We start from the raw sequence: 18439 nt of genomic DNA, 5'->3' as shown, positions 1-18439 counted from the left end.
TGGGTCCGCGGGGCATGACGGGAGTTGTAGGCTAAACGTCTCTAAAATGGCGCCGACTCCAGGCCCCGCCCCCAAGTCCTAGTCCCAGGCGCTGATTGGTTGCAGGAAGTGACGGGCGGGAGCGTCAGCCAATGGGAGGCGGCGGGGGCGGGAACAGCCCCTTTAACCCTTCCAGTGACGGCCAGTCTCTCCCAGTTCATCCCAGTACAGACCAGTACAGCCCCAGTGTCCCTCCCAGTCCATCCCAGCGCTGTTCCCAGTCTGTCCCAGTTCATCCCAGTATCGCTCCCAGTATCTCCCGGTTCATCCCAGTCTGTCCCAGTCCATCCCAGTATCCCCCAGTTTGCCCCACTCCCTCCCAGTCCATCCCAGTACCCCCCAGTTTGTCCCAGTCCGTCCCCGGCCCCTCCTCAGCTCTGGCCCCGCCCCTTTTGTGACCACGCCCCTTCTATGACCACGCCCCCTTCCTTAGCCCCGCCCCTCCCAGTCTCCCCCCCCCATTTCCAGTTCCAGCGGCTGCTCTGGGAAGGTGAGTGGGGCCCCAGTGACTCCCAGTTCATCCCAGTAACCCCCCAGTAACTCCCAGTAACTTCCCAGTAACCCCCCACTAACTCCCAGTAACTCCCAGTTCAGCCCAGTAACTCCCAGTAACTTCTCAGTAACTCCCAGTCCATCCCAGTAACTCCCAGTGCTCCCCAGTCCATCCCAGTAACTCCCCAGTTCATCCCAGTACATTCCCAGTAACACCCAGCACTCCCCAGTCCATCCCAGTAACTCCCCAGTTCATCCCAGTAACCCTCCAGTAACTCTCCAGTAATTCCCAGTAACCCCTAGTGACCCGCCCAGTCCCTCCCAGTGCCCCCCAGTCCATCCCAGTCCATCCCAGTAGCCCCCCAATAACTCCCAGTCCCCCCCCAAGTCCCCCCCAGTTTGTCCCAGTTTGTCCCAGTTTGTTCCAGTTTGTCCCAGTTTGTCCCAGTTTGTCCCAGTTTGTTCCAGTCCCGCCCTGCTCAGGAATCCCAGTGACTCATCCCCCCCCCCCCCAGTTCCCCCCAGTTGTTTCCAGTCCCTCCCAGTTCCTCCCAGTCCCGCCCAGTCCCCGCCCAGTCCCTCCCAGTATAACCCAGTCCCCGCCCAGTCCCTCCCAGTCCCTCCCAGTCCGTCCCAGTTTGTCCCAGTTCCCCCCAGTTTGTCCCAGTCCCGCCCTGCTCAGGAATCCCAGTGACTCAGCCGGCCCCGGTCCCTCCCAGTTTAACCCAGTCCCTCCCAGTTTAACCCAGTCCCTCCCAGTTTAACCCAGTCCATCCCAGTTTAACCCAGTTCCCTCCCAGTATAACCCAGTCCCTCCCAGTTTAACCCAGTCCCTCCCAGTATAACCCAGTCCCTCCCAGTTTAACCCAGTCCCTCCCAGTTTAACCCAGTCCCTCCCAGTATAACCCAGTCCCTCCCAGTTTAACCCAGTCCCTCCCAGTATAACCCAGTCCCTCCCAGTTTAACCCAGTCCCTCCCAGTTTAACCCAGTCCCTCCCAGTATAACCCAGTTCCCCCCAGTTTAACCCAGTCCCCTCCCAGTTTATCCCAGTCCCTCCCAGTCTCTCCCAGTTTATCCCAGTCCCTCCCAGTTTAACCCAGTCCATCCCAGTATAACCCAGTCCCTCCCAGTATAACCCAGTCCCTCCCAGTTTATCCCAGTCCCCTCCCAGTATAACCCAGTCCCTCCCAGTCCCCTCCCAGTTTATCCCAGTCTCTCCCAGTTTATCCCAGTCTCTCCCAGTTTATCCCAGTCTCTCCCAGTTTCTCCCATTTCCCTCCCAGTCCCTCCCAGTTTGTCATAATCCCCTCCCAGTATCCCTCAATCCCCTCCCAGTTCATCCCAGTCCCTCCCAGTATGACCCAGACCCCTCCCAGTGCACCCCCAGTCCCTCCCAGTGCCCTCCCAGTATAAACCAGTGCCCTCCCAGTATAAACCAGTGCCCTCCCAGTTCCTCCAGATTTTGCCCCAGTCCCTCCCAGTATCCCTCAATCCCCTCCCAGTCCCTCCCAGTATAACCCAGTATAGCCCATCCATCCCAGTTCATCCCAGTTCATCCCAGTTCCCCTCCTGTCCCCCCCAGTTTGTCCCAATCCCTTCCCAGTCCCTCCCAGTATAACCCAGTCCCTCCCAGTCCCCTCCCAGTATATCCCAGTCCATCCCAGTTCCCTCCCAGTATATCCCAGTCCATCCCAGTCCCCTCCCAGTATATCCCAGTCCCTCCCAGTTCTCCCCAGTTGCCCCCAATCCCCTCCCAGTTTGTCCCAGTTTGTCCCAGTGCCCTCCCAGTTTATCCCAGTAACCCCAAAACCATCCCAGTTCCCCCCAGTCCCCTCCCAGTATGACCCAGTGCCCTCCCAGTCCCTCCCAGTCCCTCCCAGTTCCATCCCAGTTCATCCCAGTCCATCCCAGTCCCTCCCAGTCCATCCCAGTCTATCCCAGTCCCTCCCAGTCCATCCCAGTTCCATCCCAGTCCCTCCCAGTCCATCCCAGTCTATCCCAGTCCCTCCCAGTCCATCCCAGTTCCATCCCAGTCCATCCCAGTCCCTCCCAGTCCATCCCAGTCCATCCCAGTCCCTCCCAGTTCCCTCTCATTATAACCCAGTCCATCCCAGTCCCTCCCAGTTTGTCCCAGTCCCTCCCAGTCCCTCCCAGTTCCCTCCCAGTCCATCCCAGTCTGTCCCAGTTCCCTCAAAGGTCACGGAATGGAGCGAGAGCGGCTGCGGGCACTGGTGATACTGGGAGGTACTGGGACAAACTGGGAGGGACTGGGACAAACTGGGAGGGACTGGGGTGAACTGGGTTAGAATGGGAGGGAACTGGGAGGGGTTTGGGTTATACTGGGAGGGAGCTGGGATGGACTGGGAGGGACTGGGACAAACTGGGATGGACTGGGAGGGACTGGGACAAACTGGGAGGGACTGGGAGGGACTGGGACAAACTGGGAGGGACTGGGATGGAACTGGGATGAACTGGGTTATACTGGGATGGAACTGGGAGGGACTGGTTTATACTGGGAGGGAACTGGGATGGACTGGTTTATACTGGGAGGGAACTGGGAGGGAGGGGAACAAACTGGGACAAACTGGGAGGAACTGGGGGAGATGGGGGAACTGGGAGATACTGGGATGAACTGGGAGGGACTGGGATGGAACTGGGAGGGACTGGGATGAACTGGGAGGGACTGGGATGGACTGGGAGGGACTGGGAGGGACTGGGAGGGAACTGAGGGAGAACTGGGAGGGACTGGGAGATACTGGTTTATACTGGGAGGAGACTGGGACAAACTGGGAGGGACTGGGAGGGGATTGGGGGTTACTGGGATAAACTGGGATGGACTGGTCTGAACTGGGATGATTTTGGGGTTACTGGGATAAACTGGGATGGACTGGGATGAACTGGGAGGGACTGGGAGATACTGGGAGGGAAGGGGAGGTACTGGTTTATACTGGGATGGAACTGGGATGGAACTGGGAAGAACTGGGCCCGGTGCCCCCCCCATACTGGTTTAACTGGTTTAACTGGTGTCCCCTCCCCCCCCCCAGTGCTGTCCCTGGCCAGAGGAGACCCCCCCGGTGAGTGATACTGGGTTATACTGGTTTGTACTGGGATTGAGCTGGGTTATACTGGGAGGGACTGGGATTGAACTGGGTTATACTGGTTTGTACTGGGAGGGACTGGGATTGAACTGGGTTATACTGGTTTGTACTGGTTTGTACTGGGTTATACTGGTTTGTACTGGGATTGAGCTGGGTTATACTGGTTTGTACTGGGAGGGACTGGGATTGAACTGGGTTATACTGGTTTGTACTGGTTTGTACTGGGATTGAGCTGGGATTGAGCTGGGTTATACTGGTTTGTACTGGTTTGTACTGGGTTATACTGGTTTGTACTGGGACTGAGCTGGGTTATACTGGTTTGTACTGGGATTGAGCTGGGTTATACTGGTTTGTACTGGGATTGAGCTGGGTTATACTGGTTTGTACTGGGAGGGACTGGGATTGAACTGGGTTATACTGGGAGGCACTGGGACAAACTGGGGATACTGGTTTATACTGGGAAAGAAAGCCCAAACTGCTTTATACTGGGAGGGAGGGTCTATACTGGTTTATACTGGTCCATACTGGTCCATACTGGTCCATACTGGTCCATACTGGTCCGTACTGGTCCATACTGGTTTATACTGGTCCATACTGGTTTGTACTGGTCCATACTGGTCCGTACTGGTTTATACTGGTTTATACTGGTCCATACTGGTCCATACTGGTCCGTACTGGTCCATACTGGTCCATACTGGTCCATACTGTTTTATACTGGTCCATACTGGTCCATACTGGTTTATACTGGTCCATACTGGTTTATACTGGTTTATACTGGTCCATACTGGTCCATACTGGTCCATACTGGTCCGTACTGGTTTATACTGGTCCATACTGGTTTATACTGGTTTATAGTGGTCCATACTGGTCCATACTGGTCCATACTGGTCCATACTGGTTTATAGTGGTCCATACTGGTCCATACTGGTCCGTGCTGGTCCATACTGGTTTATACTGGTCCGTACTGGTCCGTACTGGTCCATACTGGTTTATACTGGTCCATACTGGTCCATACTGGTTTATACTGGTCCATACTGGTCCATACTGGTTTATACTGGTCCATACTGGTCCATACTGGTCCATACTGGTCCGTACTGGTCCATACTGGTTTATACTGGTTTATACTGGTTTATACTGGTCTGTACTGGTGTCTGACCCCTCCCCTCCCCCCCAGGTGCCTCCAGTCCGTTCCAGTACGGTGAGTGACAAACTGGGACAAACCGGGAGGGCCCCAAATGTCCCCAAATGGCCCCAAAATGTCCCCAAATGTCCCCAAATGGCCCCAAATGTCCCCAGGTTTGTCACAGGTGTCCCAAAATTGTCCCCAGGTGTCCCCAAGGTGTCCCCAAAGTGTCCTCAGGTGCCCCCAGGTGTTTCTAAAGTGTCCCCAAAGTGTCCCCAAGCTGTCCCCAGGTGTCCCCAAATGTCCCCAGGTGTCCCCAAATGTCCCCAGGTGTCCCTCAATGTCCCCAAAGTGTCCCTGTCCCTGTCCAAGCTGTCCCCAGGTGTCCCCAAGGTCCCCTCAGGTGTCCCTGAAGTGTCCCTAGATGTCCCCAGGTGTCCCCAGAGTGTCCCCAAGGTGTCCCCAAAGTGTCCCCATGTGTCCCCAGGTGTCCCCAAATGTCCCCAAAGTGTCCCTGTCCCTGTCCAAGGTGTCCCCAAGGTCCCCTCAGGTGTCCCTGAAGTGTCCCTAGATGTCCCCAGGTGTCCCCAGAGTGTCCCCAGGTGTCCCCAGGTGTCCCTGAAGTGTCCCCAAAGTGTCCCTGTCCCTGTCCAAGGTGTCCCCAAGGTGTCCCCAGGTGCCCCCAGGTGTCCCCAAATGTCCCCAGGTGTCCCTGAAGTGTCCCCAGAGTGTCCCCAAGATGTCACAAAGTGTCCCCGGGTGTCCCCAAGGTCCCCTCAGGTGTCCCCAGGTGTCCCCAAATGTCCCCAGCTGTCCCCAAAGTCTCCCCAGATCTCCGAAAATGTCCACAAATGTCCCCAGGTGTCCCCAAAATGTCCCCAAAGTGTCCCCAAGCTGTCCCCAGGTGTCCCCAGGTGTGTCACAGGTGTCCCCAAGCTGTCCCCAGGTGTCCCCAGATGTCCCCAAGGTGTCCCCAGGGTGTCCCTGTGCTGTCCCCAGGTGCCCCAAAGTGTCCCCAAATGTCCCCAAGGTGTCCCCAAAAGTGTCCCCAAGTGTCCTCAGGTGCCCCCAGGTGTTTCTAAAGTGTCCCAAAATGTCCCCAGGTGTCCCCAAATGTCCCCAAGGTGTCCCCAGGTGTCCCCAGGTGTGTCACAGCTGTCCCAAGGTGTCCCCAAGGTGTCCCCAAAGTGTCCCCAAGGTGTCCCCAGGTGTCCCCAAATGTCCCCAGGTGTCCCCAAGGTGTCCCCAGGTGCCCCCAAAGTCTCCTCAAGGTGTCCCCAAATGTCTCCAAAATGTCCCCAGGTGTGTCACAGCTGTCCCCAAGGTCCCCTCAGGTGTCCCCAGGTGTGTCACAGCTGTCCCCAGCTGTCCCCAGAATGTCCCGAAATGTCCCCAAAACATCCTAAAGTGTCTCCAAAGTGTCCTCTAAATGTCCCCAAAGTGTCCTCAGCTGTCCCCAGATGTCCCCAGGTGTCCCAAAGTGTCCCCAGAGTGTCCCCACGTATTCCCAGGGGTCCCCAGAGTGTCTCCAAATGTCCCCAAGGTGTCCCCAGGTGTGTCACAGCTGTCCCCAGGTGACCCCAAAGTGTCCTCAGATCTCCGAAAATGTCCCCAAATGTCCCCAGGTGTCCCCAAGATGTCACAAAGTGTCCCCAGGTGACCCCAAATTGTCTCCAGGTGTCCCTAAAGTGTCCCCAAAATGTCCTCAAAGTGTCCCCAAGCTGTCCCCAGGTGTCCCCAGGTGTGTCACAGGTGTCCCCAAGGTGTCCCCAAAGTGTCCCCAGGTGTCCCCAAATGTCCCCAGGTGCCCCAAAGTGTCCCCAGGTGTCCCCAGATGTCCCCAAAGTGTCCCTGTCCCTGTCCAAGCTGTCCCCAGGTGTCCCCAAGGTCCCCTCAGGTGTGCCTGAAGTGCCCCTAGATGTCCCCAGGTGTCCCCAGAGTGTCCCCAGGTGTCCCCAGGTGTCCCTGAAGTGTCCCCAGGTGTCCCCAGGTGTCCCCTCAGGTGTCCCCAGGTGTCCCCAAATGTCCCCAAAGTTTCCCTGTCCCTGTCCAAGGTGTCCCCAAGCTGTCCCCAGGTGTCCCCAGGTGTCCCCAAAGTGTCCCCAGAGTGTCCCCAAGATGTCACAAAGTGTCCCCAAAGTGTCCCCAGGTGTCCCCAAGGTGTCCCCAAAGTGTCCCCAGGTGTCCTCAGGTGCCCCCAGGTGTTTCTGAACTGTCCCAAAATGTCCCCAGGTGTCCCCAGATGTCCCCAGGTGTCCCTGAAGTGTCCCCAGAGTGTCCCCACGTATTCCCAGGTGTCCCCAGAGTGTCTCCAAATGTCCCCAAGGTGTCCCCAGGTGTGTCACAGCTGTCCCCAAGGTCCCCTCAGGTGTCCCCAGGTGTGTCACAGCTGTCCCCAGCTGTCCCCAGAATGTCCCGAAATGTCCCCAAAACATCCTAAAGTGTCTCCAAAGTGTCCTCTAAATGTCCCCAAAGTGTCCTCAGCTGTCCCCAGATGTCCCCAGGTGTCCCTGAAGTGTCCCCAGAGTGTCCCCACGTATTCCCAGGGGTCCCCAGAGTGTCTCCAAATGTCCCCAAGTAGTCCCCAGGTGTGTCACAGCTGTCCCCAGGTGTCCCCAAAGTCTCCCCAGATCTCCGAAAATGTCCCCAAATGTCCCCAGGTGTCCCCAAGATGTCACAAAGTGTCCCCAGGTGACCCCAAATTGTCTCCAGGTGTCCCTAAAGTGTCCCCAAAATGTCCTCAAAGTGTCCCCAAGCTGTCCCCAGGTGTCCCCAGGTGTGTCACAGGTGTCCCCAAGGTGCCCTTGGGTGTCCCCAGGTGTCCCCAAAAGTGTCCCCAAGTGTCCTCAGGTGCCCCCAGGTGTTTCTAAAGTGTCCCCAAAGTGTCCCCAGGTGTCCCCAGGTGTCCCCAGGTGTGTCACAGCTGTCCCCAGAATGTCCCAAAACGTCCTAAAGTGTCTCCAAAGTGTCCCCTAAATGTCCCAAAAAGTGTCCCCAAGGTGTCGCCAGGTGTCCCAGAGTGTCCCCAGGTGTCCCCAAATGTCCCCAGGTGTCCCCAGGTGTCCCAAAGTGTCCCCAGGTGTCCCCAAAGTGTCTCCAAAAGTGTCCCCAGGTGTCCTCAGGTGCCCCAAGGTGTCCCCAAAGTGTCCCCAAATGTCCCCAGGTGTCCCCAGGTGTGTCAGAGCTGTCCCCAGGTGCCCCCAAAGTCTCCTCAAGGTGTCCCCAAATGTCTCCAAAATGTCCCCAGGGTGTCCCCAAGGTGTCCCCAAGGTCCCCTCAGGTGTCCCCAGGTGTGTCACAGCTGTCCCCAGCTGTCCCCACAATGTCCCAAAATGTCCCCAAAACACCCTAAAGTCTCTCCAAAGTGTCCCCAAAAGTGCCCCCAAAAGTGTCCCCAGGTGTCCCCAAGGTGTCCCAAAGTGTCCCCAAAAGTGTCCCCAGGTGTCCCCAGGTGTCCCAAAGTGTCCCAAAGTGTCCCCAGGTGTCCCCAGGTGTCCCAAAGTGTCCCAAAGTGTCCCCAGGTGTCCCCAAGGTGTCCCAAAGTGTCCCCAGGTGTCCCCAGGTGTCCCCAAGGTGTCCCCAAGGTGTCCCTGTGTCCCCAGACTGGTGTCACCTGCGCGTCGGTGGCCTCGTGGTGGCCGCGGTGCTGAGCGTGCTGGGGATCGCCGTGCTCTTCAGTGAGTGACATTGTCATTGTCACCTGTGTCACCTGTGTGCCATTGTCATTGTCACCTGTGTGTCATTGTCATTGTCACCTGTGTCATTGTCATTGTCACCTGTGTGTCATTGTCACCTGTGTGTCACTGTCATTGTCACCTGTGTGTCACTGTCATTGTCACCTGTGTGTCATTGTCACCTGTGTGTCACTGTCACTGTCACCTTGTGTCACTGTCACTGTGTGTGCTGAGCGTGCTGGGGATCGCCGTGCTCTTCAGTGAGTGACACTGTCATTGTCACTGTCACCTGTGTGTCATTGTCACCTGTGTGTCACTGTCATTGTCACCTGTGTGTCATTGTCACTGTCACCTGTGTGTCACTGTCACTGTGTGTCACCTGTGTGTCACTGTCACTGTGTGTGCTGAGCATGCTGGGGATCGCCGTGCTCTTCAGTGAGTGACACTGTCATTGTCACCTGGGTGTCATTGTCATTGTCACTGTCACCTGTGTGTCACCTGTCACTGTCACTGTCACTGTCACCTGTGTGTCACTGTCACCTGTGTGTGCTGAGCGTGCTGGGGATCGCCGTGCTCTTCAGTGAGTGACATTGTCATTGTCACCTGTGTGTCACTGTCACTGTCACCTGTGTGTCACTGTCACTGTGTGTCACCTGTGTGTGCTGAGCGTGCTGGGGATCACCATGCTCTTCAGTGAGTGACACCTGTGTCATTGTCACCTGTGTCACCTGTGTGTCATTGTCATTGTCACCTGTGTGTCATTGTCACTGTCACCTGTGTGTCACTGTCACTGTCACCTGTGTGTCACTGTCACTGTGTGTGCTGAGCGTGCTGGGGATCGCCGTGCTCTTCAGTGAGTGACACCTGTGTGTCACTGTCACCTGTGTGTCATTGTCACCTGTGTGTCATTGTCATTGTCACCTGTGTGTCATTGTCATTGTCACCTGTGTGTCACTGTCACTGTGTGTGCTGAGCGTGCTGGGGATCGCCGTGCTCTTCAGTGAGTGACACCTGTGTGTCACTGTCACCTGTGTGTCATTGTCACCTGTGTGTCATTGTCATTGTCACCTGTGTGTCATTGTCATTGTCACCTGTGTGTCACTGTCACTGAGTGTGCTGAGCGTGCTGGGGATCGCCGTGCTCTTCAGTGAGTGACACCTGTGTCATTGTCACCTGTGTGTCATTGTCACCTGTGTGTCATTGTCACCTGTGTGTCATTGTCATTGTCACCTGTGTCACCTGTGTCATTGTCACCTGTGTGTCATTGTCACCTGTGTCACCTGTGTGTCACTGTCACCTGTGTGTCACTGTCACCTTGTGTCACTGTCACTGTGTGTGCTGAGCGTGCTGGGGATCGCCGTGCTCTTCAGTGAGTGACACCTGAGTGTCATTGTCACCTGTGTGTCATTGTCACTTGTGTGTCACTGTCATTGTCACCTGTGTGTCATTGTCATTGTCACCTGTGTCCCTCTGTCCCTGTGTCCCAGTCCCTGTGTCCCTCTGTCCCTCTGTCCCTCTGTCCCTCTGTCCCTGTGTCCCTCTGTCCCCGGTGTCACCGGTGTCCCCTCTGTGTCCCTGTGTGTCCCTGTGTGTCCCCTGTGTGTCCCTCTGTCCCTGTGTCCCTCTGTCCCTGTGTCCCTCTGTCCCTGTGTCCCTCTGTCCCTGTCCCTCTGTCCCCGGTGTCACCGGTGTCCCCTCTGTGTCCCCTCAGGTGGGAAGTGCAAGTGCCGCAGCAAGGCCAGGTGGGACCTGGGGACATCGGGGGACATTTGGGGACATCGGGGGACACTTTGGGACATTTGGGGACATTTGGGGGGAATTGGGGATTTGGGGACATTTGGGGACATTTGGGGACATTGGGAGGGTTGGGGACATTTGGGGACATCGGGGGTTGGGGACACTTTGGGGACATTTGGGGACATTTGGGGGTTTGGTGATTTGGGGACATTGGGGACATTGCAGGGATTGGGGACATTTGGGGACATTTTGGGGACACTCTGGGAACATTTGGGGACATTGGGGGCTTGGGGACATAAAAGGGGTTGGGGACATTTGGGGACATTTGGGGATTTGGGGACATTTGGGGACATTTGGGGACATTTGGGGATTTGGGGACATTTGGGGACTTTTGGGGACTTTTGGGGACTTTGAGGGGGTCGGGGACGTTCGGGGACATTTGGGGACATTTGGGGGTTGGGGACACTTTGGGGACACCTTGGGGACATTGAGGGGATTTGGGACATTTGGGGACATTGGGGACACTTTGGGGACATTTGGGGACATTGGGGACATTTGGGAGTTTGGTGATTTGGGGACATTGGGGACATCAAAGGGATTGGGGACATTTGGGGACATTGAGAGGGTTGGGGACATTTGGGGACACTTGGCTGGTGACATTGGGGACATTTGGAGGGAATTGGGGGTTGGGGACATTTGGGGACATTGGGGACATTGGGGGTTGTGGACACTTTGGGACATTTTGGGGACATTGGGGACATTGGGGGCCATTGGAAACATTGGGGACACTTTGGGGACATTTGGGGACATTGACGGGTTGGGGACACTCTGGGAACATTTGGGGACATTGGGGGCTTGGGGACATAAAAGGGTTTGGGGACATTTGGGGACATTTGGGGACATTTGGGGACATTTGGGGACATTGGGAGGGTTGGGGACATTTGGGGACACTTTGGAGGGGGTTGGGGACATTTGGTGATTTGGGGACATTGGGGGTTTGGGACATTTGGGGACATTTTGGGCACATTGAGAGGGTTGGGGACATTTGGGGACATTGAGGTTGGAGACACTTTGGGGACATTTGGGGACATTTGAGGGTTTGGTGATTTGGGGACATTTGGGGACATTGAAGGGATTGGGGACATTTGGGGACACCGAGGATTTGGGGACATTTGGGGCCATTGGAAACATTGGGGACACTTTGGGGACATTTGGGGGGATTTGGGGACATTTGGGGACATTGGGGGTTGGGGACACTTTGGGGACATTTGGGGACATTTGGGGACATTGGGAGGGTTGGGGACATTTGGGGACACTTTGGAGGGGGTTGGGGACATTTGGTGATTTGGGGACATTGGGGGTTGGGGCCATTTGGGGACACTGGGGACACCTGAGGGGACCTTGCTGGTGGGGACACTGGGGACATTTGGGGACATTTGGGGACATCTGGGGACACTTTGGGGACATTTGGGGACATTGGGTGTTGGTGATTTGGGGACATTTGGGACATTTGGGGACATTTGGGGACACTTTGGGGACATTTGGGTGTTGGGGATTTGGGGACATTGGGGACATTGAAGGGATTGGGGAAATTCGGGGACATTTGGGGACACTGGGGGCCATTTGGGGACATTGAGAGGGTTGAGGACATTTGGGGACATTTTGGGATTTGGGGACGTTTTGGGGACATTTGGGGACTTTGAGGGGGTCGAGGACATTTGGGGACATTTGGGGGTTTGGGGACATTTGGGGACATTGGGGACATTTGGGGACATTTTGGGGACATTGGGGGGTTTGGGGTTGGGGACACTGGGGACACTTTTGGGGCACTTTGGGGACACTTTGGGGGTTGGGGACATTTGGGGACATTGGGGACATTTGGGGACATTGACGGGTTGGGGATATTTGGGGACATTTTGGGGACATTTGGGGACATTTGGGGGATTGGGGACATTGGGGACATTGCAGGGATTGGGGAAATTCGGGGACATTTGGGGCCATTTTGGGATTTGGGGACATTTGGGGGTTTGGTGATTTGGGGACATTGGGGACACTTTGGGGACATTTGGTGACATTGAAGGGGTTGGGGACATTTGGGGACATTTTAGGAAAATCCGGGGACATTTGGGGACATTTTGGGGACATTTTGGGGACATTGGGGGGTTTGGGGACATTGGAGACATTGGGGGAGAATTGGGGTTGGGGACATTTGGGGACATTTGGGGGGTTTGGGGACATTTGGGGTCGTTGGAAACATTGGGGACACTTTGGGGACATTTAGCGACATTTGGGGGTTGGGGACATTTGGGGACATTTTGGGGACATTTGGGGACATTTGAGGGTTTGGTGATTTGGGGACATTGGGGACATTGCAGGGATTGGGGAGATTTGGGGACGTTGGGGACATTGGGGACATTTGGGGCCATTGGAAACATTGGGGACATTTGGGGACATTTGGGGACATTGACGGGTTGGGGACATAAAAGGGTTTGGGGACATTTGGGGACATTTTGGGATTTGGGGACATTTGGGGACATTTGGGGACTTTGAGGGGGTCGGGGACATTTGGGGACATTTGGGGGGTTTGGTGATTTGGGGACATTGGGGACACTTTGGGGACATTTGGTGACATTGAAGGGGTTGGGGACATTTGGGGACATTTTGGGAAAATCCGGGGACATTTTGGGGACACTTTGGGGACATTGGGGGGTTTGGGGTTGGGGACATTGGGGACATTGGGGACACTTTTAGGGCACTTTGGGGACACTTTGGGGACATTTGGGGGGTTGGGGACACTTTGGGGGACATTGGGGGAGAATTGGGGTTGGGGACATTTGGGGACATTGACGGGGTTGGGGACATTTGGGGACATTGGGGGGGGTTGGGGACACTTGGGGACATTGACGGGGTTGGGGACATTTTGGGGACATTTTGGGGACATTGGGGGGGGGTTGGGGGACACTCGGTGACACCTTGGTGACATTCGGTGACATCGGTGACGTCACTCTGTCCCCTCCCCCCGCAGCCGCCGCCGCCCCCCCCCGGAGCTGCCACCCCCGTGTGGGACAGGTGAGCGCTGTCCCCTCCCCCCCTTGGGGACATTGGGGACACCTCGGGGACAGCGAGGGGACAGCGCCACCCCTGAGCCGCCCCTCTCTCCACAGGAGCCTGAGATGTCCCCAAGCGTCCCCAGGAGGGCCTCAAAGTGTCCCCAAAATGGCCCCAAATGGTCCTAAATGTCCCCAGATGTCCCAAAATGTCACCAAATGTCCCCAAAATGGCCCCAAATGTCCCCAAAATGTCACAAAATGGCGGCAAAATGTCCCCAAAATGGTCCCAAAATGTCCCCAAATGTCACAAAATGGCCTCAAATCCCCCAAATGTCACAAAATGGCGGCAAAATGGCCCCAAATTGTCCCCAAATGGTCCTAAATGTCCCCAAAATGTCCCCAAATGGCCCCAAATGTCACAAATGGCCCCAAAGTGTCCCCAAATGGCCCCAAATTGTCCCCAAATTGTCCCCAAAATGTCCCCAAACGGCCCCAATTTGTCCCCAAAATGTCCCTCAATGTCCCCAAATGTCCCCAAATGTCCCCAAATGTCCCCAAATGTCCCCAAATCGCCCCAGATTGTTCCCAAATGGCTCCAAATGGCCCCAAATGTCCCCAAAATGTCCCCAAATGTCCCCAAAATGTCACCAGATTGTTCCCAAATGGCTCCAAATGGCCCCAAATGTCACCAAATGTCCCCAGAATGGCCACAAATGGCCCCAGATTGTTCCCAAATGGCCCCAAATGTCACAAATGTCCCCAAAATGGCCCCAAATGTCCCCAATTGTCCCCAAAATGTCCCCAAATGGCCCCAAATGGCCCTAATTGTTCCCCAAATGTCCCCAAAATGGCCCCAAATGTCCCCAAAATGTCCCAAAATGGCCCCAAATGTCCCCAAATGGCCCCAGATTGTTCCCAAATGGCCCCAAATGTCCCCAAATGGCCCAAAATGGCCCCAAATGGTCCTAAATGTCCCCAAAATGTCCCCAAATGGCCCCAGATTGTTCCCAAATGGCTCCAAATGGCCCCAAATGTCACAAAATGTCCCCAAAATGGCCACAAATGGCCCCAAAATGTCCCCAAAATGTCCCTAAATGGCCCCAAATGGCACCAAATGTCCCCAGAATGTCCCAAAATGGCCCCAAAATGTCCCAAAATGTCCCAAAATGGCCCCAAATGTCCCAAATTGTCCCCAAAATGTCCCCAAAATGGCCCCAAAATGTCTCTAAATGTCCCCAAATGGCCCCAAATGTCCCAAATTGTCCCCAAAATGTCCCCAAATGTCCCCAAAATGTCCCCAGATTGTTCCCCAAAGGCCCCAAATGTCACAAATGTCCCCAAATGTCCCAAAATGTCCCCAAATGTCCCAAAATGTCCCCAATTGTCCCCAAAATGTCCCCAATTGTCCCCAAAATGTCCCAAAATGGCCCCAAAATGTCCCCAAATGTCACCAAATGACCCCAAAATGTCACAGATTGTTCCCAAATGTCCCCAAATGGCCCCAAAATGGCCCCAAAATATCCCCAAATGTCCCCAAAAGTCCCCAAATTGTCCCCAAATGTCCCCAACGAGGACAATGAATAAAAATGGCTGAAAAAGCGATTTTTGGTCACTGGGGGAGGGGACAGCGGGGACAGCGGGGACACCAGGGGGGGGGACACCAGGGTGACAATGGTGGCCTTGGGGACACCGGGGTGACAATGGTGGCCCTGGGGACACGGGGACAGCGGGGACACCGGGAGGGGACATCGGGGTGACAATGGTGGCCTTGGGGACACCGGGGTGACAATGGGGACCTTGGGGACACTGAGGCGATGGTGGCACCAGAAGAGGACACGTGGGCTGCGGTGACACTGAGGTGACAACGGTGGCATTGGGGACACCGGGGCCATGGTGGCACCAGGAGGTGACACAAGTCCTTGGGTCATTGGTGGCCTTGGGGACATCAGGACATTGGTGGCACCAGGAGGGGACACAAACCTTGGGGACGTTGGGGCCATGGTGGCCTTGGGGACATCGGGACAATGGTGGCACCAGAAGAGGACACGAGGGCAGAGGTGACACTGAGGTGACAACAGTGGCCTTGGGGACATAGGGGTGATGGTGGCACCAGGAGGGGACACAAAGCCAAGGGTGACATCAGGGTGACAGCGACTCTGGGGACATTGAGTGATGGTGGCACCAGGAGGGGACAATGGTGGCCTTGGGGACACCAGGGTGATGGGGACCTTGGGGACACTGAGGCGATGGTGGCACCAGAAGAGGACACGAGAGCAGCGGTGACACTGAGGTGACAATGGTGGCCTTGGGGACATCGGGGCCATGGTGGCACCAGAAGGTGACACAAGTCCTTGGGTCATTGGTGGCCTTGGGGACATTGGGGCCATGGTGGCACCAGGAGGGGACACGAGTCCTTGGGGACATTGGGGCCATGGTGACACCAGAAGAGGACACGAGAGCAGAGGTGACAGTGGTGGCCTTGGGGACATTGGGGCCGTGGTGGCACCAGGAAGTGACACAAAGCCTTGGGGACATTGAGGTGACAGCGACTGTGGGGACATCGAGTGATGGTGGCCCTGGGGACACTGAGGCGATGGTGGCACCTGAAGAGGACACGAGGGCTGCGGTGACACTGAGGTGACAATGGTGGCCTTGGGGACATCGGGGCCATGGTGGCCTTGGGGACATCGGGGCCATGGTGGCACCAGGAGGGGACACAAACCTTGGGGACATTGAGTGATGGTGGCCTTGGGGACAGTGGGGCATTGGTGGCCCTGGGGACATCTGAGCCATGGGGACCTTGGGCGCACTGAGGCGATGGTGGCACCAGGAGAGGACACGAGGGCAGCGGTGACACTGAGGTGACAACGGTGGCCTTGGGGACATCGAGGCCATGGTGGCACCAGGAGGTGACACAAGTCCTTGGGTCATTGGTGGCCTTGGGGACATCGGGACATTGGTGGCACCAGGAGGGGACACAAACCTTGGGGACGTTGAGTGATGGTGGCCTTGGGGACATCGCGTGATGGTGGCACCACGAGGGGACATTGGGGCCATGGTGGCCTTGGGGACATCGGGACATTGGTGGCACCAGGAGGGGACACAAACCTTGGGGACGTTGAGTGATGGTGGCCTTGGGGACATTGGGGCCGTGGTGGCACCAGGAAGTGACACAAAGCCTTGGGGACATTGAGGTGACAGCGACTGTGGGGACATCGAGTGATGGTGGCCTTGGGGACATTGGGGCCATGGTGGCACCAGGAGGGGACACGAGAGCAGCGGTGACACTGAGGTGACAACGGTGGCCTTGGGGACATCGGGGTGATGGTGGCACCAGGAGGGGACAGAAGGCCTTGGGGACATCGGGGAGATGGTGGCCTTGGGGACATTGAGTCACTGGTGGCCTTGGGGACATCGGGGCCATGGTGGCCTTGGGGACATCGAGTGATGGTGACACCAGGAGGTGGCATCAGGTCGTTGGTGGCTCTGGGGACATCGGGCCACTGGTGAGCGTGGGAGATGGTGGCACCAAGAGGGGACACCGGGTCAGTGGTGGCACCAAGAGGGGACACCGGGTCAGTGGTGGCTTTGGGGACACCGGGTCAGTGGTGGCCTTGGGGACACTGGGTCAGTGGTGGCTTTTGGGTCAGTGGTGGCTTTGGGGACACCGGGTCAGTGGTGGCTTTTGGGTCAGTGGTGGCCCCAGGTCCCGGCTCGATGTCCCCGCGTCCCTGAGGTCACCGAGCCGTGGGGACGTCCCCAGGTCCCTGCAGCTCCGCGAGGCCGCGGTGGTGGCGCCGTCCCCACGGTGTCCCCAAAGTGTCCCCAGAATGTCCCCATCTCCATGGGGATGTGGTGGCCACCATCCCCACGTCCCTCCAGATGTCCCCTGATGTCCCCAGAATGTCCCCATCTCCATGGTGACATGGTGACCATCATCCCCGCGTTCCTCCAGATGCCACCATGTGTCTCCTGATGTCCCCTGGTGTCCCCATCTCCATGATGCTGTGGTGGCCGCCATCCCCACATCCCTCGAGATGCCACCACCAAGTGTCTCCTGGTGTCCCCATCTCCACGAGATCATGGTGGCCACCATCCCCACGTCCCTCCAGATGTCCCCTGATGTCCCCTGGTGTCCCCATCTCCATGGTGACATGGTGACCATCATCCCCGCGTTCCTCCAGATGCCACCATGTGTCTCCTGATGTCCCCTGGTGTCCCCATCTCCATGATGATGTGGTGGCCGCCATCCCCACATCCCTCCAGATGCCACCACCAAGTGTCTCCTGGTGTCCCCATCTCCACGAGATCATGGTGGCCACCATCCCCACGTTCCTCCAGATGCACCACCAAGTGTCCCCTGGTGTCCCCATCTCCATGGGGATGTGGTGGCCACCATCCCCGCATCCCTCCAGATGCCACCACCATGTGACCCCTGATGTCCCCTGATGTCCCCATCTCCATGATGCTGTGGTGGCCGCCATCCCCACATCCCTCCAGATGCCACCATCAAGTGTCTCCTGGTGTCCTCATCTCCACAACATCATGGTGGCCACCATCCCCACCTCCTCACCAAGTGTCTCCTGGTGTCCCCATCTCCATGGGGATGTGGTGGCCGCCATCCCCACGTCCCTCCAGATGCCACCACCATGTGTCCCCTCATGTCCCCATCGCCACAACATCATGGTGGCCACCATCCCCACGTCCCACCAGCCACCGCCACGTGTCCCCAGCTGTCCCCATCTCCACAAGATTGTGGTGGCCACCATCCCCACATCCCTCCAGATGCCACCACGTGTTCCCAGGTGTCCCCAGCTGTCCCCATCTCCACAACATCATGGTGGCCACCATCCCCACGTCCCTCCAGATGCCACCACGTGTTCCCAGGTGTCCCCAGCTGTCCCCATCTCCACAACATCATGGTGGCCACCATCCCATGTCCCTCCAGATGCCACCATCAAGTGTCCCCTGATTCCCCTGATGTCCCCATCTCCATGATGCTGTGGTGGCCACCATCCCCACGTCCCTCCAGATGCACCACCAAGTGTCCCCTGATGTCCCCAGCTCCACAACATCATGGTGGCCACCATCCCCACGTCCTCACCAAGTGTCTCCTGATGTCCCCTGGTTTCCCCATCTCCATGGTGATGTGGTGGCCACCATCCCCACGTCCCTGCAGATGCCACCACCAAGTGTCCCCTGGTGTCCCCATCTCCATGGTGACA

General features: G+C 56.9%; 1 protein-coding gene and 1 long non-coding RNA gene across 4 annotated transcripts; both read left to right on the top strand.

Annotated features, from left to right (window-relative positions):
* The first annotated feature begins 481 nt into the window (after window positions 1-481).
* On the top strand, window positions 482-14125 carry LOC134414014 (FXYD domain-containing ion transport regulator 3-like). 3 transcript variants are annotated; one of them, XM_063148015.1, is made up of 8 exons: window positions 482-529; window positions 2718-2776; window positions 3577-3606; window positions 4805-4828; window positions 8356-8430; window positions 10139-10169; window positions 13190-13233; window positions 13329-13485. In XM_063148015.1, exons 2-8 carry the CDS (start codon window positions 2737-2739, stop codon window positions 13334-13336), a joined length of 252 nt encoding a protein of 83 aa, XP_063004085.1. In that variant the 5' UTR covers window positions 482-529; window positions 2718-2736; the 3' UTR covers window positions 13337-13485. The 3 variants fall into 3 exon arrangements, 2 of the variants coding, with proteins under 2 accessions (XP_063004085.1, XP_063004084.1); XR_010026637.1 differs by lacking the exons at window positions 482-529; window positions 2718-2776; window positions 3577-3606; window positions 4805-4828 and adding exons at window positions 7903-8162; window positions 14096-14125 and having other exon boundaries at window positions 8327-8430; window positions 13329-13423; XM_063148014.1 differs by lacking the exons at window positions 482-529; window positions 2718-2776; window positions 3577-3606; window positions 4805-4828 and adding an exon at window positions 7904-8162 and having other exon boundaries at window positions 8327-8430; window positions 13329-13486.
* Window positions 5619-6052, top strand: LOC134414016 (uncharacterized). Its single transcript, XR_010026638.1, has 3 exons — window positions 5619-5699; window positions 5857-5887; window positions 5982-6052. It is a non-coding gene; the product is annotated as an uncharacterized LOC134414016 (long non-coding RNA).
* Window positions 14126-18439: the final 4314 nt, after the last annotated feature.

This window comes from Melospiza melodia, unplaced genomic scaffold (assembly GCF_035770615.1).
Source record: "Melospiza melodia melodia isolate bMelMel2 unplaced genomic scaffold, bMelMel2.pri scaffold_90, whole genome shotgun sequence".
NCBI classification, from domain to species: domain Eukaryota; kingdom Metazoa; phylum Chordata; class Aves; order Passeriformes; family Passerellidae; genus Melospiza; species Melospiza melodia.
The sequence above is the reverse complement of the archived record's forward strand: the minus strand, read 5'-3'. Positions and strand labels throughout refer to the sequence as shown.